The sequence below is a fragment of the Taudactylus pleione genome, unplaced genomic scaffold (assembly GCF_031769625.1).
Source record: "Taudactylus pleione unplaced genomic scaffold, aTauple2 ptg000129l, whole genome shotgun sequence".
Taxonomy (NCBI): domain Eukaryota; kingdom Metazoa; phylum Chordata; class Amphibia; order Anura; family Myobatrachidae; genus Taudactylus; species Taudactylus pleione.
In genome coordinates, this window is record NW_028284531.1 from 11,616,533 (window position 1) to 11,642,232 (window position 25,700).

The 25,700-nt window shown below is 45.3% G+C and overlaps 2 protein-coding genes across 2 annotated transcripts in view; one reads left to right on the forward strand and one right to left on the reverse strand.

Moving 5' to 3' along the window:
* SAXO2 (stabilizer of axonemal microtubules 2) overlaps positions 1 to 23,191 on the reverse strand; it is a 45,896-nt gene extending 22,705 nt beyond the window's left edge. The window contains exon 1 of the mRNA XM_088472994.1: positions 23,117 to 23,191. Coding sequence (XP_088329120.1) covers positions 23,117 to 23,154 — 38 coding nt within the window. The 5' untranslated portion in view covers positions 23,155 to 23,191. The remainder of the gene's footprint in view (positions 1 to 23,116) is intronic.
* A 124-nt stretch (positions 23,192 to 23,315) lies between these two features.
* Positions 23,316 to 25,700, forward strand: part of EFL1 (elongation factor like GTPase 1) — a 363,676-nt gene continuing 361,291 nt past the window's right edge. The window contains exon 1 of the mRNA XM_088472852.1: positions 23,316 to 23,392. The gene's annotated coding sequence lies outside the window, so the exon portion shown is untranslated. The remainder of the gene's footprint in view (positions 23,393 to 25,700) is intronic.

A 25,700-nucleotide genomic window follows, 5' to 3' on the forward strand; every position in this document is an offset into this window, starting at 1 on the left:
ATTGTTTTTAATTTTGTGTTCTACATTTCAGAAATCTTTTATGTTGGCCCAATTATTGTAACTTTGGGAATGAACCCTGCAAAAAAACTTTGCCACAAATTGTTTTTTTTTTTAGTTTTTGTTTGAGCAATAAAAAAAAAGTAAAAAACTGACATTGTATTCTCACATTATTGTCAAAATGGTTTACATTTAATCCTGGGCCAAAAGGCACAAACTGGCAAAAACCACATTTTACATGCCCCCCAAAAAAAGGGCTCTTTAAGGAACGTTTCAAATTTAACATAACGATGCAAATTCAACAGGCCAAAAGAAAAAGGTAAAAACCAAAAAAACATGATGACATTATTGTTACAATAGGCCCTAACCAACAAATTGAGCCCAAAAGAAACTACCACAAATGTACGTAAATTGATTGTGTAATCATCACATTAGCAGCTATGATTTCCACCTGCGTACGCTTTTGTGCTAACACAAAAAACTGCTTTCAAAACACATACCAAGCCGGTTTTCAATCCACCACTAATTGCTGTTCAGACCATCCGCGATTAATCGCAGCAACATCGTGGAGTGCCGGGATGGAGGAGAAGGCCATCGCCAATGTGGTCGAGTAATCCAGACCCTAAGCTGTGCGAGCATTTTGAAGGGAAAGAGGATCATCCAGTGACGTATGAGTCGGTCCGTACACATTTTACGCTCGCATCTGCTAATGTATGTACGCCCCAAAAACGCCTCGCCACGCCTGCGTTTTTCCATCTCCACCCCCGTCAACACCCAAAAACGCCCTGTTCTGTCAATCACATTTGACATGTCGCTTCCTGTACGCTATTTGACGAACGAGACCAAAAAAACTTGCAATCTGCCGTACGCACATGGGCAGTGTTACACCGACGCAAGCGCGGTTAGTCAACATCGGAACGCAACGAGCGTACTGCTGTTTGCGTATGGCTCTGAATGAGGGCCTATGTCTCAACGTTAATTTTCTGTAACCACATCACAAATATACACACACATCATATGCACTAATTTTCTCAATGTTATGTCTGAATGGATTCTAACCATTTTGCCTGCCTTAGTAATTATTATTATAATCATTATTATTATTATCATCATCATAATCATTATTGTCGTATTTTTAAGGTACCCTAATCGTTCATGTTTTCCAGACAATCTATGGTTCTTTAAAATGTGTTTGGACTCAGTAAAAGGAATTGTGTGCCAGCTAGGTGGTTTGGATAACCTGAATTGTTAAGGTGGGTACACATTAGACGATATGTCGCTCGATCCGGTGGATCGGGCCAACATATCGTTGGCATCGGCCAGTGTGTAGGCACTATGTTGGCCTATGTGTGCTCCCACAGGGTCGTTCCTCGCATTGACAGATCTGCCACATTATGCTGCTCATCTGACAATGTGATGAACGACGCCAGGGAGGTGAATGGAGTCAGTGCCTGACAGATTGGGCGGTCAGGCAACGGATTGTGTAATGTGTGCTGCTCGATATGTCGGCCCATCGGATGTTGCATTGCTGGGTACACACATCGATAAGTGTGTACCCAGCTTAAAGCTGGCAATACACTGAAAGATTTAGGAAACAGTTCAAACAACGGGGTACTGTATGACCGGCTACGTGATTTTAACAATTTTGCAGTGCCTCCATACACTGAACGATGTATCATGATGACGTATAGTACACAGAATAAAATCGGCAGAACGATGGTCTGACAGGTCGATCATGATTGAAAATGAAAGCCAACTTTTGTTTAGCGTCCGACATTCATTGTTCATACATACATTGAACGACAAATGTTCAGAACTATCATATATCAACCAAATTGGCTGTAAAATTCTTCAGTGTATGGCCAGTTTTATAGTTTAACAATGATTGTTACAAAAAATGTATGTTCCTTCCTGAGTAGGTTGTTAATTTCTCTAGGAAAAAAGTTTCATAAACTGGGAAACCAGTTATATAAATAGACTAGATGTTGTCCCTGTCTTCCTCTTTCCTCTTCTCTCTCTTCAGCACCCCCCCCTCTTTTTTCATCTGTCTCTTCCCCTTAATCTGTCTATCTTATCAGCAATTGATTTTATTATGTTGATTATCCTTACCATGCATTTTTTTCTTTTCATCTTAACTACTGTATGTTTATGAGACCTTTTCTCCTCTACAGTGTTTTTACTTTCTGTATGTGGCCTGTTCATCCCTGTGTGTCTGTTTCATTTTTTCTATACTAAATTTTTTGTGGTGGTTAATGTTATAATGTTGTTGCTGGGTGATTATCATGAGTGTCTGTGGTTTCATCACGAGCAGGGTGGGGCCCGCACCGCACACCTTGCACCCATATTATATTTACCTCTCCGGAGTCCCACGTCGGTGCCGGGGTCAGCACTGTAAAAATGCCTGGAAAATGGCTGCCACGCCCATTTTCCCGTAGTTTTGCGCAGTACAGCGAAGATGGCCGCCGCGTCCATTTTCCCGGTGAACTGCGCATGCGCTATAGACTCTGGGCACACTCTAGTGCCCTATCAGTGTGGAGCAGCGCTCAGTGCCCTGCTGGCCGCCGGACTGAGAGGAGGGGTCCTGTGACGGAGACTGCACACGGGCCCTCTCCTCTCATGAAATGCCCCTGATCACGAGGGGATGTAGTTAAAACACCGACGGCCGGACGCCGACTGTTGAAATCCCGGTGACGGAATCCCGACCTGGGAGTTAACTTAGACGGCTAAATCCCGACGCCAGCCCATAGACCGACACTGGAATCCCAACAGGCGTCATCCTGACAGACGGCATCCCGATCGAAGGTAAGCCGGGATGCCCTTAGCTGTTAGCTGTGGGGGTGAGAGTTGGCTTAAGGCATCACGGGGGGTTTAGGGTTAGGCTTTGGGGGGGAGGTTAGGGTTAGGCACCACTGGCGGGGGGGTTAGGCACTAAGGGGGAAGGGTTAGGTTTAGGCACCAAGGGGGGAGGGTTAGGTTTAGGCACTAATGGGGAGGGTGAGGGTGCTGGTGGGGAGGGTTAGGATTAGGGTGCAAGAAGGGAGGGTTAGGGGTAGGGGGAGAAGGAGAGAGGGTTAACATACTTACCCGACCCCTGTCGGGATTCCCAGCATTGGAATGCCGCTGTTGGCATTTTGACAGCAGGCAACTCGACTGCCGGGATTTCATAACCAAACCGTAATGAGTAAGTATGGGAAACTGTATGTGTGTTATGCCAGGACTCTCTGGGAGTGACATCACTGGACACTGGTGTGAGGGCACAAAAAAAGACAGATCACAGGTGCACAACTCCAAATTACTAATTATATATAAATACATCTTGCAATGAAATTTTGCAATAAATAGAGTTTTTTAGCATAATCATGGCCAAGGTTATAGGCCTACCCACCCATGTCCCAAAAATCAACCCAAAGCTGCACTACAGTATATAATTTGAAGGACTTACCTATATTGTGCCTTGTACTAGTTACATAACATTGCATAACAATGCCAGACTCCATGCTTTATACCAATGGGGCAGGGGTGCTAGTCCAGGCTGAAGGTGTCTCATGTCTTCAGGTGTGCAAAGAAGCACACTGATTAGAGTATATGGGAAAAAGTCCTAGACTGCATACCCTGAATATATATAATAGGAGGTGTTACCAGTTGAGACTATTAATGCAGACACAAAAAAAGACAGATCACAGGTGCACAACTCCAAATTACTAATTATATATAAATACATTTTGCAATGGAATTTTGCAATAAATAGAGGTTTTTAGCATAATCATGGCCAAGGTTATGGACCTACCCACCATATCCAGGTAACTTCTGTAGGGAAGGTCCCTAACATACTGGGGTTCAAATCCAGGGCGCAGGACACCCCCAAACCAGCTCAGCCAAGCTTTTTTACACATTTTAAACAGTTTTACCGGTCTGAGGGGGTCAGAGTTCAAACCATTACATGCTAACGTGATGACATCATTTTTATCACTGTTCAGCTTTATATAAAGGGGCTGATTCTGAATAGCACGCAAGTCGCAAAGTCCGCGGATATTATGGATTTCAGAATAACATGCGCCAAATGAAAAGAAATCAACTTCTGCGCATGTGGTTTAGTTATCGCACACAGGGGGAGATTGCTAGTGCATACAGATTGAGAAGTCATTTGACAGACCACACTATACGTGAAATGGGCATTTCTGGGAGGTACCTTGGTGGCAACCATCTGATCACACGGAAATGTTCCGTTTAGTGGGAATGTCCTGGGCGTGTACGCTGATTTCATTGCTCGTTTGTGGTATTTGGACGGAGATGGGACGTCTGTTGAAAATGGATCTTTTTCATTCAGCATGTGGCTGGTGGATGTAAAAACAGTGACCGGGACAGGCTTCAACGTGGAGTCGCATGGATTTCTTTTGTACACGGTCGGATTTGCACTTTACCATAATGTAGTAAGCAGCAGCCGTGGGCAGAAGGAAAAGCGACGGCATGCGATCAGCCCAACATTGTACTAAGATGGGCAAAGCGACACCAGCAGCCTTATGTCATTGCTGATTAGACCCATAGAGGATTTTGCTTTACACAACTTATTATATTAATAGTAGTTGGCACAGAAACATTTTTATTTACTATTTAAACATAATTTGTCTACATCTGTTTAATACGAGAGTGAAATATAGCACAAGGGCTTATCACCTGTCACTACAAATATCACGGAAAAGTCAATGCTGAGCTGTGTTTTTTGTTTAGTTTGCTAGACTAAATGCATTAACATTATTCACTTGTATTGGGTAGTTTTAATTTAACAGAGCAACATGCAGCTATGCTGTAGAAGCCACAGTGTATGGTGACCTCTGCTGGACAATTTTAGTATAATATTTATACTACAAATTAATTTTTACTTTCATATATACTGAAAGAGAGTGTTTGAAATTCAAAAAAGTCCAGTATAACGAAGCCCAATAAATATTATATTATTGGGAACTACAGTAATCCAGGGACTGAACTCTCTATGGAAGTACAAACTACTCTAGAATATCACTGTATGTCATACTTGTAATAGTAGCAATCTCCCTACTCCCTGAAGAGTCTAGGGGGTAAATTTACTAAGGTGAGAGTTTGCAAACTCCGGAGAGTTTGGGCATTTTTTCCCACTCTCAAATTTACTAATGTCAAACTCGGGAGAGAGATCTCCTTTACTATGTAAAAATACTGGAGAGTTAGCAAACTCTCTTCAATACACCATCGGCAAAACTCGAGAACCTTTTCACTAGTGAAGATAGGATTTGGGAATTTACCAAGCAGAGAGTTTCTAAACTCTCATTAGATGGGAAAACTCTCCTGTAAAAACTCGTGAAATAAATACACCTGCCTGTGATCTGAGAGTTTGGCAGAAACATACACAGATCACTGTGATTCATGTATGTTTCTGCCTGTAAATATATAAAAAAAAATTATAAATATCAGAAAAAAATTACATAGGGTCCCCCCCCAAAAGCCTAACCAGTCCCGGAATTGCCAGCCAGTCCTGCTTTCTAAACTTATAGGGAACAAAATGTGTAGGGTTCCACCGTAATTTAGAAACCAACACCAGACTGCAGGGCCAGTCCTGGTTTTAAATATAGGGGGAAAAAATTTACGTACGGTACCCCTATATATAAAACCAGCACTGGACCCAAAACGACCAAGCTCTAATGCCACAGCCCGGAGACCCTTTCAAGCATTATCAGCCCAAGCCGGTCAGGCCAAGCCGGGGATCTCACGGGAGGTGGCGACCCCCTCAAGAAGGGGTGTCCTCCCCCCGAAATCCCAGGCTTGGACTGAAGCCCGGGGCTCTTCCCACCACCCCTGGAGCGTTGGGTACGGGGGTAATAATATAAAGAATAGAATTAAACTATTGTATTTTACAGTGGGACTACAAGTGCCAGCATGCCTGCCCTTTGGCACTTGTGGAACTACAAGTGCCAGCAGACGGGCGGCACCTGTACCCCCACTGTAAAATAAATAGTTAAATAAAGACAAAACACACACACACCGTGACAAGTAAAAGTGTATTGCATACACCTAACCACTCACACATACTTACCTATACCAGCTTGTCTGTCCATTTGTCCCATGTAGAATCCTTAATGACTGACCCTGCAAAAAAGATTGCATACTCACCTATATCCTGGCGCTGGTCTCTGTAGCATCCCCGGGGCTTAGCAAAAAAAAAAAAAAAAAAAAAAAAACGAGTCACGAACCAGACGGACCCAGGATCTGTATGTGTGTTTCCACACATACAGATACCTCGCGTATGCCAGCTGACGGGACTGCACAGGGTTTGCACGTCCTGCCAGGCAATCAGCGACCGCTAACTGTAGAGCGGTTGCTGATTGGCTCCGGCTACTGCCAGTTCCCACTGCTGGTTTTAAATATAGGGGGTACCCTAAGCAATTTTTTCCCCCTCTATTTAAAACCAGGACTGGCCCTGCAACCTGGTGTTGGTTTCTAAATTACGGTGGAACCCTACTCATTTTGTTCCCCTGTAATTTTAGAAACCAGGACTGGCTGGCAAGTCTGGGGCTGGTTAAGCTTTAGGGGGGGGGGGGAAATGTTTTTTTTTTTTTACTTTCAACCCGTTTTTTTACAGGCTAGAACACAAGCAGCCTTCACATATCTCACTGATATGTGCAGGCTGCTTGCTAGGGAGAGTTTTGCAGAGAGAAGACACTGCAATCTCATGTGAGTCATCTCCTGCAAAACTTGCTACTCTTGGTAGAAATCTCATTCTGCTTCACCATCGGACATCTCACTCTCAGCTAAACTCACTTCTTGGTAAATTTGAGAGTCTCAGGAGCCTCAAATCACCAGAGTTTCAGCGTAGCTAATCGAGTTGAAAAAAAAAACAAACCTCTCCCAGACTCGATTCTTAGTAAGTTTACCCCTAGGAATCTCCCTGATTGCACCTTATCCCCATATTTGGGAAAAAAAAAAAAAAAGATATACATACCTCCCAACATTTTAGTTTTGTAGGGAGGGACAGGTTGCGCGTGCGTCCGAAAAGGGGGCATGGCTAAACACATAAGGGGCGGAACATCAGGGACCTCACGGAACCCCCTGTTTACATCTCTGTGGGGGCGTGCCCAATCTCTCCCTACAGTAGAGAACAGATACTGTGCGCACGGCATCTATTCTGCTTGTATGCTTCTCCCAACTTCCCCCCCACCACGGGACAGCCCGCGGGCAGGACTATCCCGCTGAATATGGGACAGCTGGGAGGTATGGATATATATATATATATATATTAGGGTTGAGCGGGTTCGGATTTCTGAAATCCGAACCCCCCCGAGCCCCCCCGATCCGAGTCCGATCCGAATCAGGCTCGACTTTTCCCACCTGACTCGGATCTGAAATCGAGGCAAAACGTCATCATCCCGCCTTCCGAGTCTCGCGGGTTTTGGATCCTATATAAGGTACCCACGTCGGCGCCATTTTCTCACTCGGCTGTGGACAGTGAAGAGGGAGGGTGGGAGTTAGGGCTGTGTAGTGTAGTGTAGTGCTGCTGTTGTCCACTACTTCAAAGTCCATAGGGGCTGGCTGTGTTGTGCTGTGCTGCTGTTGTTAATAGGGGCTGTGTCCACTACTTCAAAGTCCATAGGGGCTGGCTGGACTGTGTTGTGCAGTCAGTTCTCCATAGGGGCTGTGTCCACTCCAAAGTCCTGTGCAGTGTCCCAGTCCTAAAGGAGTGCTGCAGTGTTTTCCAGGGGGTGCTCTGTCCATCAGGGGTGCTCCCCCCAAGTGCTAAAAAAATAATATATTTTCTGTGTTTGTGAATTGTGTGCGCAGTAGCCGCACATGCATCAACAAAGTAGTGCCAAGCGTGCGCCTGTGTCATAAGTAAAGGGCCGGCTGGCTTGACCGTTAAGGGTGCTGTAACCCCCGAAAGTACACTCCAGTCCAAACCAAAAAAAAAATTATTTTCTGTGTTTGTGAATTGTGTGCGCAGTAGCCGCACGTGCATCAACAAAGTAGTGCCAAGCGTGCGCCTGTGTCATAAGTAAAGGGCCGGCTGGCTTGACCGTTAAGGGTGCTGTAACCCCCGAAAGTACACTCCAGTCCAAACCAAAAAAAAAATTATTTTCTGTGTTTGTGAATTGTGTGCGCAGTAGCCGCACGTGCATCAACAAAGTAGTGCCAAGCGTGCGCCTGTGTCATAAGTAAAGGGCCGGCTGGCTTGACCGTTAAGGGTGCTGTAACCCCCGAAAGTACACTCCAGTCCAAACCAAAAAAAAAATTATTTTCTGTGTTTGTGAATTGTGTGCGCAGTAGCCGCACGTGCATCAACAAAGTAGTGCCAAGCGTGCGCCTGTGTCATAAGTAAAGGGCCGGCTGGCTTGACCGTTAAGGGTGCTGTAACCCCCGAAAGTACACTCCAGTCCAAACCAAAAAAAAAATTATTTTCTGTGTTTGTGAATTGTGTGCGCAGTAGCCGCACGTGCATCAACAAAGTAGTGCCAAGCGTGCGCCTGTGTCATAAGTAAAGGGCCGGCTGGCTTGACCGTTAAGGGTGCTGTAACCCCCGAAAGTACACTCCAGTCCAAACCAAAAAAAAAATTATTTTCTGTGTTTGTGAATTGTGTGCGCAGTAGCCGCACGTGCATCAACAAAGTAGTGCCAAGCGTGCGCCTGTGTCATAAGTAAAGGGCCGGCTGGCTTGACCGTTAAGGGTGCTGTAACCCCCGAAAGTACACTCCAGTCCAAACCAAAAAAAAAATTATTTTCTGTGTTTGTGAATTGTGTGCGCAGTAGCCGCACGTGCATCAACAAAGTAGTGCCAAGCGTGCGCCTGTGTCATAAGTAAAGGGCCGGCTGGCTTGACCGTTAAGGGTGCTGTAACCCCCGAAAGTACACTCCAGTCCAAACCAAAAAAAAAATTATTTTCTGTGTTTGTGAATTGTGTGCGCAGTAGCCGCACGTGCATCAACAAAGTAGTGCCAAGCGTGCGCCTGTGTCATAAGTAAAGGGCCGGCTGGCTTGACCGTTAAGGGTGCTGTAACCCCCGAAAGTACACTCCAGTCCAAACCAAAAAAAAAATTATTTTCTGTGTTTGTGAATTGTGTGCGCAGTAGCCGCACGTGCATCAACAAAGTAGTGCCAAGCGTGCGCCTGTGTCATAAGTAAAGGGCCGGCTGGCTTGACCGTTAAGGGTGCTGTAACCCCCGAAAGTACACTCCAGTCCAAACCAAAAAAAAAATTATTTTCTGTGTTTGTGAATTGTGTGCGCAGTAGCCGCACGTGCATCAACAAAGTAGTGCCAAGCGTGCGCCTGTGTCATAAGTAAAGGGCCGGCTGGCTTGACCGTTAAGGGTGCTGTAACCCCCGAAAGTACACTCCAGTCCAAACCAAAAAAAAAATTATTTTCTGTGTTTGTGAATTGTGTGCGCAGTAGCCGCACGTGCATCAACAAAGTAGTGCCAAGCGTGCGCCTGTGTCATAAGTAAAGGGCCGGCTGGCTTGACCGTTAAGGGTGCTGTAACCCCCGAAAGTACACTCCAGTCCAAACCAAAAAAAATATTATTTTCTGTGTTTGTGAATTGTGTGCGCAGTAGCCGCACGTGCATCAACAAAGTAGTGCCAAGCGTGCGCCTGTGTCATAAGTAAAGGGCCGGCTGGCTTGACCGTTAAGGGTGCTGTAACCCCCGAAAGTACACTCCAGTCCAAGCCAAAAAAAAAATTATTTTCTGTGTTTGTGAATTGTGTGCGCAGTAGCCGCACGTGCATCAACAAAGTAGTGCCAAGCGTGCGCCTGTGTCATAAGTAAAGGGCCGGCTGGCTTGACCGTTAAGGGTGCTGTAACCCCCGAAAGTACACTCCAGTCCAAACCAAAAAAAAAATAATTTTCTGTGTTTGTGAATTGTGTGCACTGTGGCTGCACGTGCATCAACAAAGGAGCAGCGCCAAGCGTGCGCCTGTGTCCCATAAGTAAAGAGCCGGCTGGCTCATTTCTTAAAGGGTGGTGTAACCCACAAAGTGCACTACTCTCCAGCAAAAATAAAATAATATTTTCTGTGTTTGTGTGCGCTTTAGCCGCACGTATATATATCAATATAACATAAATGGAGGACCAAACTTTCTCCGATAAAAATAAAATAGGGAAAGATCAAGAACCACTTCCTCCTAGTGCTGTTGCTGCTGCTGGGAGTTGTTCATCATCCCAGAGAGGAAGTAGGAACATCACTACTTTTACTAAACAATTGACCCTCCAACAGTCCCTAGCGATGAGGATGAAGTACGACAGCAGTCATCCTGAAGCAAAACGTATAACTGAGGCCTTGACTGCTATGTTGGTGTTAGACGTGCGTCCGGTATCCGACATTAGTGCAGTGGGATTTAGACAATTGATGGAGGTAGTGTGTCCTCGGTTCCAAATCCCGTCTAGATTCCACCTGCATCCTCAAAGCAGCAGCGACAAGCGTGCGTCTGTCTGTTAAAGGGTGGTGACACCCTCAAAGTGTGCTACACAAACAATTAAAATATTGTTCTTTTTTTTTCTGTCTTTGTGAATTGTGTGGGCTGTAGCCGCACCTGCATCCTTAAAGCAGCAGCGACAAGCGTGCGTCTGTCTGTTAAAGGGTGGTGACACCCTCAAAATGTGCTACACAAACAATTAAAATATTGTTCTTTTTTTTTCTGTCTTTGTGAATTGTGTGGGCTGTAGCCGCACCTGCATCCTTAAAGCAGCAGCGACAAGCGTGCGTCTGTCTGTTAAAGGGTGGTGACACCCTCAAAGTGTGCTACACAAACAATTAAAATATTGTTCTTTTTTTTTTGGTCTTTGTGAAATGTGTGGGCTGTAGCCGCACCTGCATCCTTAAAGCAGCAGCGACAAGCGTGCGTCTGTCTGTTAAAGGGTGGTGACACCCTCAAAGTGTGCTACACAAACAATTAAAATATTGTTCTTTTTTTTTTGGTCTTTGTGAAATGTGTGGGCTGTAGCCGCACCTGCATCCTTAAAGCAGCAGCGACAAGCGTGCGTCTGTCTGTTAAAGGGTGGTGACACCCTCAAAGTGTTCTACACAAACAATTAAAATATTGTTCTTTTTTTTTCGGTCTTTGTGAAATGTGTGGGCTGTAGCCGCACCTGCATCCTTAAAGCAGCAGCGACAAGCGTGCGTCTGTCTGTTAAAGGGTGGTGACACCCTCAAAGTGTTCTACACAAACAATTAAAATATTGTTCTTTTTTTTTCGGTCTTTGTGAAATGTGTGGGCTGTAGCCGCACCTGCATCCTTAAAGCAGCAGCGACAAGCGTGCGTCTGTCTGTTAAAGGGTGGTGTAACTCTCAAAGTGCTCCAAAAAATAAAAAACTATTTTTTTAATGTGTTTGTGACTTGTGTGCGATGTAGCCGCACCTGCATCCTTAAAGCAGCAGCGACAAGCGTGCGTCTGTCTGTTAAAGGGTGGTGACACCCTCAAAGTGTGCTACACAAACAATAAAAATATTCTTCTTTTTACTGTCTATGTGAATTGTGTGGGCTGTAGCCGCACCTGCATCCTTAAAGCAGCAGCGACAAGCGTGCGTCTGTCTGTTAAAGGGTGGTGACACCCTCAAAGTGTTCTACACAAACAATTAAAATATTGTTCTTTTTTTTTCGGTCTTTGTGAAATGTGTGGGCTGTAGCCGCACCTGCATCCTTAAAGCAGCAGCGACAAGCGTGCGTCTGTCTGTTAAAGGGTGGTGTAACTCTCAAAGTGTTCCAAAAAATAAAAAACTATTTTTTTAATGTGTTTGTGACTTGTATGCGATGTAGCCACACTTGCATCCTCAAAGCAGCAGCGACAAGCGTGCGTCTGTCTGTTAAAGGGTGGTGACACCCTCAAAGTGTGCTACACAAACAATTAAAATATTGTTCTTTTTTTTTCTGTCTATGTGAATTGTGTGGGCTGTAGCCGCACCTGCATCCTTAAAGCAGCAGCGACAAGCGTGCGTCTGTCTGTTAAAGGGTGGTGACACCTCAAAGTGTTCTACACAAACAATTAAAATATTGTTCTTTTTTTTTTGGTCTTTGTGAAATGTGTGGGCTGTAGCCGCACCTGCATCCTTAAAGCAGCAGCGACAAGCGTGCGTCTGTCTGTTAAAGGGTGGTGACACCTCAAAGTGTTCTACACAAACAATTAAAATATTCTTCTTCTTTTTTCTGTCTTTGTGAATTGTGTGGGCTGTAGCCACACTTGCATCCTCAAAGCAGCAGCGACAAGCGTGCGTCTGTCTGTTAAAGGGTGGTGTAACCCTCAAAGTGTGCTCCACAAACAATAAAAATATTCTTTTTTTTTTCTGTCTTTGTGAATTGTGTGGGCTGTAGCCGCACTTGAATCCTCAAAGCAGCAGCGACAAGCGTGCGTCTGTCTGTTAAAGGATTACATCGGTGACAGCATCCAAGTAGGCATGTCAGACAGTCCGTTCCTGTACTGGCAGGAAAAAGAAGCAATTTGGAGGTCCCTGTACAAACTGGCTCTATTTTACCTGAGTTGCCCCCCCTCCAGTGTGTACTCCGAAAGAGTGTTTAGTGCAGCCGGGAACCTTGTCAGCGAAAGGCGTAGGAGGTTGCTTCCACAAAATGTGGAGAAGATGATGTTCATAAAATGAATTATCAACTCTTCCAGGGAGACCAGCCTCCAGAACGTACAGAGGGACCTGTGGTTCCAGCAGGGACAAATTAATACTCTGTGAGGATGAGGATGTACACACTGAAGAGGGTGAGGAATCGGTGGATGAGGAGGATGAGGATGACATCTTGCCTCCGTAGAGCCAGTTTGTGCAGGGACAGATAAATTGCCAGCTTGTTTTGTGGGGGCCCAAACGAACCAATCATTTCAGCCACAGTTGTGTGGCAGACCCTGGCGCTGAAATGATTGGTTTGTTAAAGTGTGCATGTCCTGTTTATACAACATAAGGGTGGGTGGGAGGGCCCAAGGACAATTCCATCTTGCACCTCTTTTTTTTCTTTGCATTATGTACAGTTTGGGGCCTAGTTTTTCAATGCCATCCTGTCTGCCACTGCAGTTTCACGCCTAGATGGGTCACGTGTTTGTGCCGCCCACTTGTGTCGCTTAGCATAGTCATCCAGCTACCTCGGTGCAACCTTTTGGACATAAAAACACTATTGTGAGGTGTGAGGTATTCAGAATAGACTGGAAATGAGTGGAAATTAAGGTTATTGAGGTTAATAATAGCATAGGAGCAGAAAAACCTACAAATTCTGTGATTTTAGCTGTTTTTATGCTTTTTTTCAAAAAAATACAGATCCAAAACACAAAACCCAGAACCCAAAACACGCAAGGGTGGTTTTGGCAAAACCAATCCAGATCCAAAACACGAAGAAAGATCCAGATCCAAAACCAAAACACGAAAAGTGGCCGGTGCACACCCCTAATATATATATATATATATTCAAATGGGATCATCAGTGCCATTTCCCTGCATTGATTATAAGGCACAAGGAAGTATCAGTGTGATTTCATCAACAAGTACATCTTACTGAGCAACAACTGTTGTTTGGGGTTCATTTACATTTGGCTGTAAGTACATTTTATGGCACGCCTGTCAGGCGGAACAGTACACGTCCACTTTACCACCGCTCTCATAGGTGTAGCTTTCACAATCTCCATGAAATGCTTTTTCAAAGCAAAGGTAGGCAAGTATGCTGTATGGTATAACTTTAAGATTTATCTTTACTGCAACTAAAGGGCCCAGTCCATGCCATGGAAAACAGCCCTAGACCATTATTTCACTTCCACCCAACTGTACTGGTGGCAGTACGTCTGTGGCTATAAGTGTTCTCCTGGCACCTATCAAACCCATATTCATCCATCAGTCTGCTCGGTGGTGAAGGCGAATCATCAATCCAGAGAATATGTTTCCATTGCTCCAGGGTTCGAGATTGAGCTGTTGTTGCACTTTACATTAATAGCACATATAGCTGACCAAAGCACCAATAGCAGTGCAGGAATCTGACAAGCTGACTTGTTGAGAAGGTGGAATCCTAGAACAGGGCCAGGATGAAAGTCACTTGGCTCCTCAGTATGACCCGTTCTACTGCTAGTATTTGATTGTGGAGATTGTATGGCTGCACCTGTTAGCAATGGCTGTGGCTGAGATGGCTAAGCACACTAATTAGAAGGGGTATCCACATACTTTTGGCCATGTAACAGTGGCGTGTGCGGGACACACGGGCCCCCGGGTCCAGGGGGGCCCCGCACCGCACACACTGTACCCATATTTTTTTTAAACTTACCTGTCCGAGGTCGTGCGTCGGGTGTCACATCTGCTTAGAACACCGGAAAAAAGGCCCCCGCGGCCATTTTCCGGTGTTCTGCGCATGCGCAGTACACTCCGGGCACTAGAGTGTACCCGGAGTCTACTAATGCTCCAGTGGCTGGCCAGCCGCGTCAGTCGGCTGCCAGCCACCAGGGAGAGAGGAGGGGGCCCGCACGAGGAGTGCACACGGGCCCCCTCCTCTCTTAAAATGCCCCTGCCATGTAATGTACTGTAACGTTTTGGCAACTATGAATTCAGTTGAAAAAAAATAAGAGAGAGAACTGGATGAATATGATGAGTAAACTGACTGTCTCAATCGATATTGCGACTTTGTGCGCGCACCAATGGAGAGCACGCACCAATGGAGAGCACGCAACCAATGGAGAGCATGCACCATGCAAGTTTTTTAGGGATTTTTGCATAGCAGCAAAAAAATGCCAATTTATGTGAACATCTGCATGGCGTGCGACTCAAAATCAGGCCCTATATCTCACTTATTTACTAAGAGGGTACAATAGAAGATACGGGAGAAATGTGTTGTGATCCCTCAGTTATCGATCACAAAAGTAGTCCCCATATATCCCCAAATCCCAATTATACCTAGCTCCAAAAAATGAAGCAGCTAATAACATGTTAGATGGCCTATATCACATTCTTTTTATGTAACTAGCATTTGTACATGCGTGACCCAAAGTCTCACGTGTGCACTAACTAAGCCAGGGCCGAATCTGGAAGTTAATGGATAGTGTAAGCTACCACTTTACTTCTGGGCCTTTGCCAGCACCCCAATAATAGGCTCAGAATATCATATCGATTCTAAGAGGAATGCTAATAAGAGGAATGCTAATAAGAGGAATGCTAAGTTACAGGGACTATGCACAGTATTCTTTTTGGAAATAGGCCTCTCAGTGGTCACCTGCTTGATTAAATGTTACAGCAGTATTTAATCCTAATGGTACTTTGGTAAGATGTAATGAGAACTGCTGTCAGTCATCGTATGACATTACAACACAGTCTCTGTGTATATGTTTTCCTTAGTAACACTTAGTAATATGTACAGAACATCAGACACACCCAAGTTACACTCCTAGGCAACTACCCAATATACATGGACCATCCTAGAGCTATTGATGTCACATAGTATGTATAAGCTGCCTGAGAGATGTGCAGTACATTACAATGAGCCACACTGGACACAAGAGGAACATATCACTGTAGGACTGGAGTATTAATATCTAGGAGAGCTTGTTGTGACTTTCTCTCTGGAGCATTTTTCTTATTTGCCAGAGAGCCAGTGCTGTCAGTCCAGTCTCTCACATTCCTCATTATGTTTGGATGAACTAGTTTTCAGTTGTTACAGCTGAGAACATGATATGGACACATTGCCAGTTAGGTGTGATGCCTGACCTCAGTTTATGATATTTGAATCACAGTAACTAGAAGCCATGGTATTATGTCTGGAAAGGTTAGGAATAAAAGATAAAGGCATACTTGCTGATATTTTAATTCTCCTATCAGGGAGAAGCCGGAGCGGAGATGCAGATGACTATTTAGGGGCGGAGCCGGCTCTTTACATTGCATCACTGTAGCCCTGCCCCCTCCGTATGGACTTGCTATACTCAGTAATTATGTCCCCATCCTGCCCACTTAACTAGGAAGTGGGTGGGACACGGGAGATCCACCCACTCTTCTGGGGGTGCTACATAAAAAAATCAGGGGTCACCCGCAACTTCCAGAAGAGTAGGTAAGTATGGATAAAGGTTTGTCTATGGTTTACTTCTTCATTCTTCATGATGCATAACACACTTGTCTACTCTCCCAAAATGGCCAAGAGGCTCCCGATTCTTGCTTGATGTCCCCGGCCACTCAGAAGGGCATTTAAGTCTCCCGGAGGTTGCAGTGTGCACTGCTGCGTCCACCATTCCAACACCCTAAACCTAATCCTCCCAGGGGGCGCCTAACTCTAAATTCCCCCCGAGGGTCCCTAAACCTAACCCCATGGTTTAAACGGATGTAGTTAATATGCTGGTAGACGGGCTGCCAGCTGCCGATATACCAACGCTGGAATCCCGCAGCCCGGCAAAATGCAGACGCCGCTATCCGAAAGGGATCAGGATACCAGCGTTGGCATCTTGCCGGCATATTAAGTACATCCCGTTTAAACCATTGCAGCTAAGCAGCCACACACTACATACAGCCACAAACATAGATCTGCTTCACTGCAATGCTTATCTCATAGGCGTCACTTAGGGGTGTCACGCTTCCAGGGGGTGACACCAAAATGCCAGCTCCTCTGCAGTGACAGGGAGCCGAGTGCTGCACTGTGACATTATCCTGCAGCACCCAGCTCCTGTCACTGGTGAGGAGAAGGCAGTGCAGACACAGTCTCGGGGGGCATCCCAGCATCTCTGGGAAGGCTGGGCATGATCCGGATTAATGTAAATGGAGACTTGCCACATGGCCACACCCTGGCATTGAAAGAGTCACTGCCTTCCCATGAGGCCACACCCCCTCCCTGCAAGGCCACACCCCTCTCATGGGTGTCACTAACCCTGGTGCCGTCACTGGCTTAGATGCAGTGGTTTAAACTGACAATTACAGTTAGCATCATATAGTTAGACTCACTTAGCCTTCCAATGCAACATCAAATATCATACAGTCTCCTGTATGGTATGCTGAAAATTAAAAATGTCTGTTTTAAATACAGGGGGATTTAACTGAAGGTGTACACAGTGGCATCACTGGGGTCAGTGTCACCCAGTGCACCAAACAGAGTCCAGTGAGTGCCCGTAAAGGTGTAGAGTTCTCAGTGACTGGGAGCTGGGCGCTGCACATTTACATGAGAGTGCAGCCCCCGGTTCCCAGTCACTAAAGAGGAAGGGGCATTTTAGTGTCACCCCCTCGGATGATGACACCCGATGTACTCCACTCCTCCCTAGTGACGCTACTGGGTGTATATATCTTCTGTACACATGGGAGCCAATCAAACTAACCTGCCTGCCCCTCCCCCAGTACATTAGTAGAACATTGGAAATAAGCTTGTGATGGTGAGCAAACAGTGGGGACCTGATTCTGAGTTGCACGCTATGTCGATGTTAGACATAGTTGAGGGTTTATTTGCTGCACATGCATCTTAGTCGCACCGCGCATGTGCTCCAATTGTGTTGGTACAGAGCTGCAGTAACAATTTCAGGCGCACGCAGAAATGATTTGAAAATATATTGGACATTCCTTGGTGGTGACTGGGAGGTGGCTATCTAGGCGGATGAAGCTGGTCGATCTTTTGGGTGTCTTATGAAAGTGTTGCGGTTGTGTTGCTGAAGTGTTTGCTTAATCACAAATGCTTAATGGCTCATATTGGAGGACATACAGTACTCAGACGGAGAATCTGCACCTAGCATTGGACTGATGCATGTTTCCAAGGCGCGGCGGTGGTTTCTAAAGACGCACCAAGCATGATTGTAGTGTCTGGGGACACCCAAGTGGGCATCTCAGTCCTTACACAGATGTACACAAGGGAAGGGCTTGTAGCAGTATTAGCATAACGTCGCTGATGTGCGACCCGCAAAAGACGCACACATGGACGCCTCTGCGTCCGTCTGAGAATCAGGCCCCAGATCCTCACCATTGCAGGGTTAGCCATCGTAAAGATGGAGACTTTGGGGTAGATTTACTAAATGTTGGTTCTTCAAAGTGGCTTTGGCTAATAGTTTTAAAACTGCAACAGGAACCAATCTAAACTAGGCTGGTTTAGCATTGATTCCTGTTGTCAGTGGCTTTGAAAAACCAACATTTAGTAAATCTAGCCCAAAGTCTCCATCTCAGAAAACAGATCGGTAAATCAGGGACTGTATTAACAATTATTATTTGTTTTTATCTATCTGATAGTTAGGGCTCGCAGATTGTTTCCTATGCTAGGCCCCTCTCCAGGCAGTACTAAAAGCCTCTTACCAGGCCGTATCGTACATCTCATAACACAGAACTGTAACTAGACTTTTTGGTGCCCTGTGCCAGAAAGAGCATTGGCGCCCCCCTCATTTTTCAAAGGGACATAATGCACCCAAAAAAGGGCCATGGCTTCATGGGGAAGGGCCAGGGAAGAGATAGGAGAGGCCAGGAAATGCTGGGGATGAAATAAGAGGAAGCTACAAGTGAGAATGATTATTATCATTCTCACTTGTAGAAATTTGACAGGCCCAAACAGCGCCCCCTGACCTGTGGTGCCCTGTGCGATGGCACCGGCCGCACTACCCTAGCTACGGCCCTGTCATAACACAACATACTGACTAAGGGCCTGATTCAGAGATGGAAACAGTGGTGATGTTTACGTAGTTGAGCGATGTTTTTCTACTGCGCATGCGCAAAAAGTCCAGAAAGCCCTTATTCTGCATGCGTGAAAGCAAATGTCCTATGACGTTCGCAATTGACGTTTGTTACAATATCAGTGTCACTTGAGAAGTAATGTGTCATCCCTGGGAATTTCAGGGTGGAGACTGGGAGGGGACCTAAAGTGATCGCAAAAAGGGGCCATTTCATGGGCTTATGGGAGCGTCACGGGTGTGTCTGGGAATGCTGCTGCTTTCCAAATCGCAAATCCAATGCTTCAGCGGCCACGTTTAGTTGGATTTGAGGAGAGTTGCTAGATTAGACCCTAGGTTACCGCAAATGTCGGTGGTGCGACCAATGTTGCGCTGATGGTGGAGTGTTTACAATTTCCATGCACAAACCACACAGCCTGAAAGTGGGCGTCTCAATGCTCGTACAATCTATTGCACTATCGAGCACAAAGGAAGACTGAGATTAGTATTTGCATATTCCCGCAACCGCTAATGCGAGAGTCTGGGAACGTGGCTGTATTACCAACCATCTCTGAATCAGGCCCTAAGTCCATTGTGGAAAAAAGTACAAAGTGATGACTTAAGACAAGTAATAAACACAGCACTATCACCACTTTTAACTATAATAGACATTCTTTACACTGTACAGATGTGTCCTCTTACATCTAGCTTCAATACGCGACGCAGCGCGACTGGCCTGGCATAAGTGAGCCGCCAGGTCCCGTGAGACTCTGCTAGCGCCGGGCGTTTTTTTTTGCAGACGTTGGGGTAAATTTACTAAGATGGGAGTTCTATTAAGAAGTGATGTTGCCCATAGCAACCAATCAGATTCCAGGTATTATCTTCTAGAAGGTGCTAGATAAATGATAAGTAGAATCTGATTGGTTGCTAAGGGCAACATCACTTCGTAATAGAACTCCCATCTTAGTAAATTTACCCCATTGTGTCTAAAGTCCCCCATACATCAAAGATTGATTGCAGCAATCGTGCAATTTGCAATCGATTGTGTATAAAAATCTTTCCCTTTTTCAATCGATTGCAGATTGCAGAATTGCCACAATCGATTGAAAAAGGGAAAGATTTTTATACACAATCGATTGCAAATTGCACGATTGCTGCAATCATTCTGTGATGTATGGGGGCCTTCAGTCGCAATATGATGTGACTAGGATGCACCAGCAGACTGTGCTGATTAATTTGATATGCAACACTTGTGTATCTGTGTGCACATGGGTCTATGGGGGGGGTATTCAATTTGGATGCGAAAAGTCGGAATCGGTGTTAAATTATCGCCGATGACGTCATTTTCGCATGTTTCAGTTATCCCCGTATTCAATTTCAAAGACTTTTCGCAGGTTCGAAAAGGCTTTGAAAAAAAACGTGGATAACTTTTCACCGTGTTTTACATGGCTAAAAAAGTGCAGAATTGGGGTTTAGGGGTGCAGGCTTTACAAAAATAGCCTGCACCCCTGGGAATGTCATTTAAAAATAAACTTTGTCAAAAAAAGTAAAATAAAAAAAAATTAGGGACACCCCTAAAAAATGAATTTAAAATTTGGGGTGAAAAAAAAAAAAGGGGAAATAGTGTTAAAAAATAGGGAAATAGGTTCAGGGCTATTCTGCAAGTATGCGGCAGGTGTTTTCTAGAATAGGCTATTAGCGGCAGGTGCATATGCTAGCATCCATTTTCATGTACCCCAAATTTGATGGGACCACTTAAAAAAAATGGAAAAAAAAACCTAAGTGCTCTTCTGCATCACTTCTTCAATGTCGGGAAAAAACACCGGCCGCGGCTATTTAAAAACCAGACTTTCTTTTGCAGGCAAAAACGGGGGTACCCATAGTGATCCCCCATATATGGATATCTTTAGAGGGGTCCTACAATTATTTCCTGAAAATTCCTGTTTTTTTCGTAGATCCCAATTCGCCGGGTCTCGTTTCGCTCATTTTAAAATGAATACGGGGATAGAGCGGCCACGTGCCTGATAAGTTATCCCGAGAAAAGCTCCGATGCAGGACTTTTCGCTCCCGAATTGAATACGAACCTAAATGTGAAGCACAATGGAACTTGAAATGAAAAAAGTTACTACATTGTAGCACTTCGTATACAGACTCAGAGGGGGCGATTCAAATGTTCTGCCAGCTGCTTTTTTTTTTAAGACGCCCGACAGAGCAATTCAATTGTTGCTCTGTCAGGGCGCGATAGCCGCCGGCGCCGGCATTTCTGCAAGCACTCAGGAGTGCGAGAGCATAAATGTGTCTGAAACACCCTGGTTAGGGTGTGCTAACTAACCAGGAATTAAGACAGGTTTAGCTGTTTTAGATGGCTAAACCTCGTCTTTTAGTCGTCGAAGACGGCGATAATTAATGAGCGCCCAGAACAATTGAATATCAAACTGGGCGCTCATTAATTATCACGCCCCAAAAAACATTTGACTCGCCCCCAGAGACTCAGTCACACATAGGTATACAATTGTTGCATATTAAATTAATCAGCACAGTTTGAAGATGCATCCTAGTTGCATCGCCTTGCGTCCTAGACACATTTTCGAGGAAAAAGACGCCAGACGTGAGCAGAGTCTCACGGAACCTGACGCACCAAGTGGGGCTTCTTGGTGTGACTGCAGAAAAAATGTGTAAGGATACATCTGTATATATACATACTGTACATAATATATACACTGTAGTGTTTTATAGAAAATTAAGTTAGAATAGATGCATAGTTATACTGTGATATACAATTATATGCATGTATTTACAGTATACAAGTAGTATAAAAATCCTATACACAAATAACATGTAATTCCTATACACAAACAGGCTCAGCATGTAATTCCTATACACACATAGTATGTACACTACGAGCTATATTTACGAAGCGGCAGCTTTTATAAACTGACACTTCTCGGCGGGTTTCAGGTAAAAATTTGAAAGCGGCACTCAATTAAGTGTAAATCTTGCCAAGCGATAAACTGTTAAAGGTTAAAAATAATTATAAAAAGTTTAGGTTAGCAAAAATGTAAAATATAATGTACCTTTGAGAGTGATATAAAAAAGGTTGTTTTTTTTCAGGGAATAAGTAATATGTTAAAAACTTACATTCTGTAGCAATAAAAATATGCTTGTGTGGGACATGAAGCACCACCAATGTACTACTGAAGACTGGGAGAAGGTCTTACGGACTGATGAATCAAAATTTTAAATCATCACGCAGGGTTCTTGTACCCCTTTGAGTAGGTGAAAAAATGATTCCTCAGTGTGTGGGGTTTATTTACTAAGCCCCCTGCTTCCTGGTATGTTTAAGCCCAAAATGTAAAAGGGCAATGCTTTTAATAGCAAAATAGCCCCAAAGTAATCTACAAGTGCAACACATTTGTGGGAACAATGTTGGGAAGAACTCCCTGATCATTATTTGATTTCCATTGTAGAAAGAACGCCAAAAGGGCGCTTGGCGGTTATCTCTGCAAAAGGCGGCTACTTTGATGAGCTAAACATTCAGTTTAAATTTTGTTAAAGTTACTCTCTGACTTCTTATTTATTTATTTTTGGTCTCCAATTGTTTATTTGTTCTTTGCATTAGCTTCATAGTACACTGAGGGCCTGATTCAGAGCCGCTCGTTCGCTCCGAGCGATGTTTGCCCAACTGCGCATGCGTACGGATCGTAATATGCATGCGCGAACCAGTCAGTGCGGCCGAAAATCGTGTGCTCGCAAAATAGCGAATGCCTGCTATTTTGAGTGACAGAATGAGGCGTATGTGGGTGGTAACAAGGGAAGGTGCTTGAAAACGGGGAGTGGAGATCCGAACGCAGGCGTGCTTAAAGGTCAAAACGGGCATTTTAAGGGTGTGCATAATTAATACAGCAGCGTCATTGACCACGTCACTGGGTTATTTTATAGCCAGAACTGCTCGCAAAATTGTGGTAGCAAAAACCAACCACAAGAATAGCGAGCAGTTCATACGCTGGTCGATGTACTCGATTAATCTAATAAATAGCGGATATGACGTAGGATGCGAGCGGCCAGGGGGCGTATTTTTTTAAAAAACGACCGCAAGTTTTGTTCGCTCGTTCAGACATAGAGGCGTGAACAGACCGCAAAGAGCGAATGGTTCATTTGAATAGCCACCCCTATTTTCTGGACGAGCGAGTGCTAATTGCGTCCGGCTCTGAATCAGGCCCTGAGACAGTAAACGGTGCAAATTTCAATAACGACTGGAAAAATGGGGGTGTTTTAAAACTTTTCACCAGTAGTGTAACTGTAACTCCTATACAGAAACAGCATGGAATTCCTACAGACATATATAATAATAACAGTATGATAATACATAGTATTCCTGTCCTAGCTATACCAGACTGGGCTGCCTGTGTCTGTCTGTCACTTGAGCTGCAAGTTTGGAACTTGTAGTCCCTCAGGCTGGAGAGAAGCCCCCCTGCTGCTCTCTATGCCCCTATGCCCGGGTGCAGCCCCCCTTGCCCCCTAGCGTGGCTGATGTCATTGTCATACCCGCAGGTGCAGATCTCGCAGATACACTTGCGCTTCATGTCTCCCGGTGCTTGGACGGCGATCACTGAAAGATGCTGCACGATGCACCGTAGTTGGTAACTATGCAAGCGGGCCGTCGCCTAGCAACAACTGCGCGTCCAGTCAACAGGGCGGAGCTGCGCCGTGACGTCACAGAGAAGGACGTGATGCGCTCGCTAGGTTCCGGGTTTGGGCAGCTGCACATGTTGTTGGAGGAGCGGCGGTGCTGTCAGTGTGTGTGTGGTGTCCGAGAGACTGGTGAGTGCCGGCGCTTCCTCTCAGTACTGTAACTACCAGTGTTCTTGTAGAGGAGCCCCGCTTTTCTATATACCGCGCTGGGCGCCTATTTCTTCCTTCCCTGTTCTGGTACAAAATTGGGCCAGCTTCTCTGCAGCTGGTGGTTGGTTTAAGGATTTTAAAAAGTAATTGTTACTGATAACATTATACAAATGTAATAAACGATGTTATTCTTGCTGTCACCATGCTGGGGTATATAGCTTTAATGTATAGCGTTTTCTAATAAGCATGACTGTTAATTTAACCATTAATGGTTGATAACCATGGATGGTCAATGGCCATCCCTATATTGCGTTGGTAGGCATGCGTTCATGTTGGACGTTGCATGAATAGTTTGGCACCTTCCGATGTCACTGGTCACCTGCCAAATATATGGCACACGCTGGGACAGATGTGCACCCACCTGGCCGATGGCAATCCACTGGTGACTGGATGGAGGCAGCGGCGGCAGCTGAAGATGATAGGCACGTGCAGGGCTGCCATCAGAAATTGTGGGGCCCGGGACTAACAAAATAGGCAGGACCCCCCCCCCCCCACAATATGAAAACCTATGGCCGCATTCCCCGGCTTACGGCTCTATAAATCGGCATGCAACTGCATCTGCAGCATTTATTCCTGGTACACACACACAAGTGTGTGTGTGTGTGTGTGTATGTGTAATATATATATATATATATATATCAGACCATAGAAAATCGCACACTTAGGGGCATATTCAATTACCCGCGGGACTTCTCCCGCGAGCAATTGAGGCTCGAATGTCCCGCGGCGCGGGGTTAAGCTATTCAATAAAATAGCTTTTTCCCCGCGCCAGTAAATGAGCCCTCGCTCGCGAGAACACACTGTTTCCACTTTCCGCGAGAAGTGCGAAAACTTTGTTTTTATGACGCGCGCAAGGCCGACTTCGTGCAGCTGTTACCTCGCACCTACATGAGGTGCGAGGTAAAGCCCGTCAGCGGGGATTCGTGCGCGGGGTCTCGTGGACACCCGCACATGGAATCCCCGCTTATTGAATCACCACCAGCGTGACAATTAGCCGCAGGGTTTACTTGAATATGCCCGATAATGTCATGAAACGGGTGCGAGGTAAATAATCATCCAAAAACAATGCTTGAACTGCATCCAAAGAGAAAGACAGCACAAACCAGCACACCAGCTTTGTAGCAAAAAAACCCAGTACATTTATTTCAATAGGAAAAAGGCATTTGGCTGCATTCCATAAAGTTCAATATGATATTGATACTTATCATGCTAGTTTAGATACAGGCATACTGATAGCTCCCAGCCCGACAGCTGTTTCGGTCTTGCCACCTTCCTCAAGGGTCAGCTAGCTATAGCTATAACTGTTGATATACCAAGAATAAAATATTCAGGTATAAGAATTATGTGCTACCATAGGGCTTTTATTTTATGAATAATATCCAAAACATAAACTTATGGTGATTTGAAGACTAACTAGAAGGTTGTGTTTGACCAACAGCTAACATTGCAATAAATCCTCCTAAGTGGTGGAAATTTCTTCTATTCAATTAATACTCAAAGTTGTAGCGCACCAAAGGTACCTTATATAATATATATCTCTATATACATATACATACAGGCCCGGCACAGTGTTCTTGCAGCCCCCTTCTCCCCCAGCCAGAGAGCATATAAATCTTACCCTTTTGCTCCAGGGTCAGGCTGGTGATTATGCGGCTCCTCTTCTTCATTAGCGCGCGGTGACAATGACATCACGGTCGCCGGATAAGGAGCCCACCGCCCGCCATCAACGGGTGGCCTGTCCAGCGTCCACTCCTGCCTATGTACAATAAAGTTACATTGCCAGAAGGAGCGGACAGCAGGCACCTCATTCGCGGCGGGCTCCTTTCACATTGGGGACAAGGAAGCAAAGGTGGGGTTAGGGGGCGGACTCTCATTCGTCCACAGTAGCGGCGGGCGGGTGGTAGTAGTGGTCCGGGCCCCCCTTTTCTGTCAGAGTGTCCGGGCTTGGGAGAGTAGTCCCGACAGTCCCCCCCCCCCTGATGGCGGCCCTGGGCACGTGTAGGACTGGAGGTATTGGTAGGTGGAATAGAAACAGAGGGGGTAGAAAGACACTGAGGCCTGTATTCAGTTTGAGGCGAAAAGTCCAGACTTTTTGCCTGCTGGACTTTTCGCCTCCTTCGCCTGTTTTCCAGGCGGAAAAGTATCACGTGCTTTCCCGCTATTCCCCGTTTTCAATTCCAAAGTAGGCAAAATCGGGAACAGGCGAAACTTGGATCACCAAAAAACG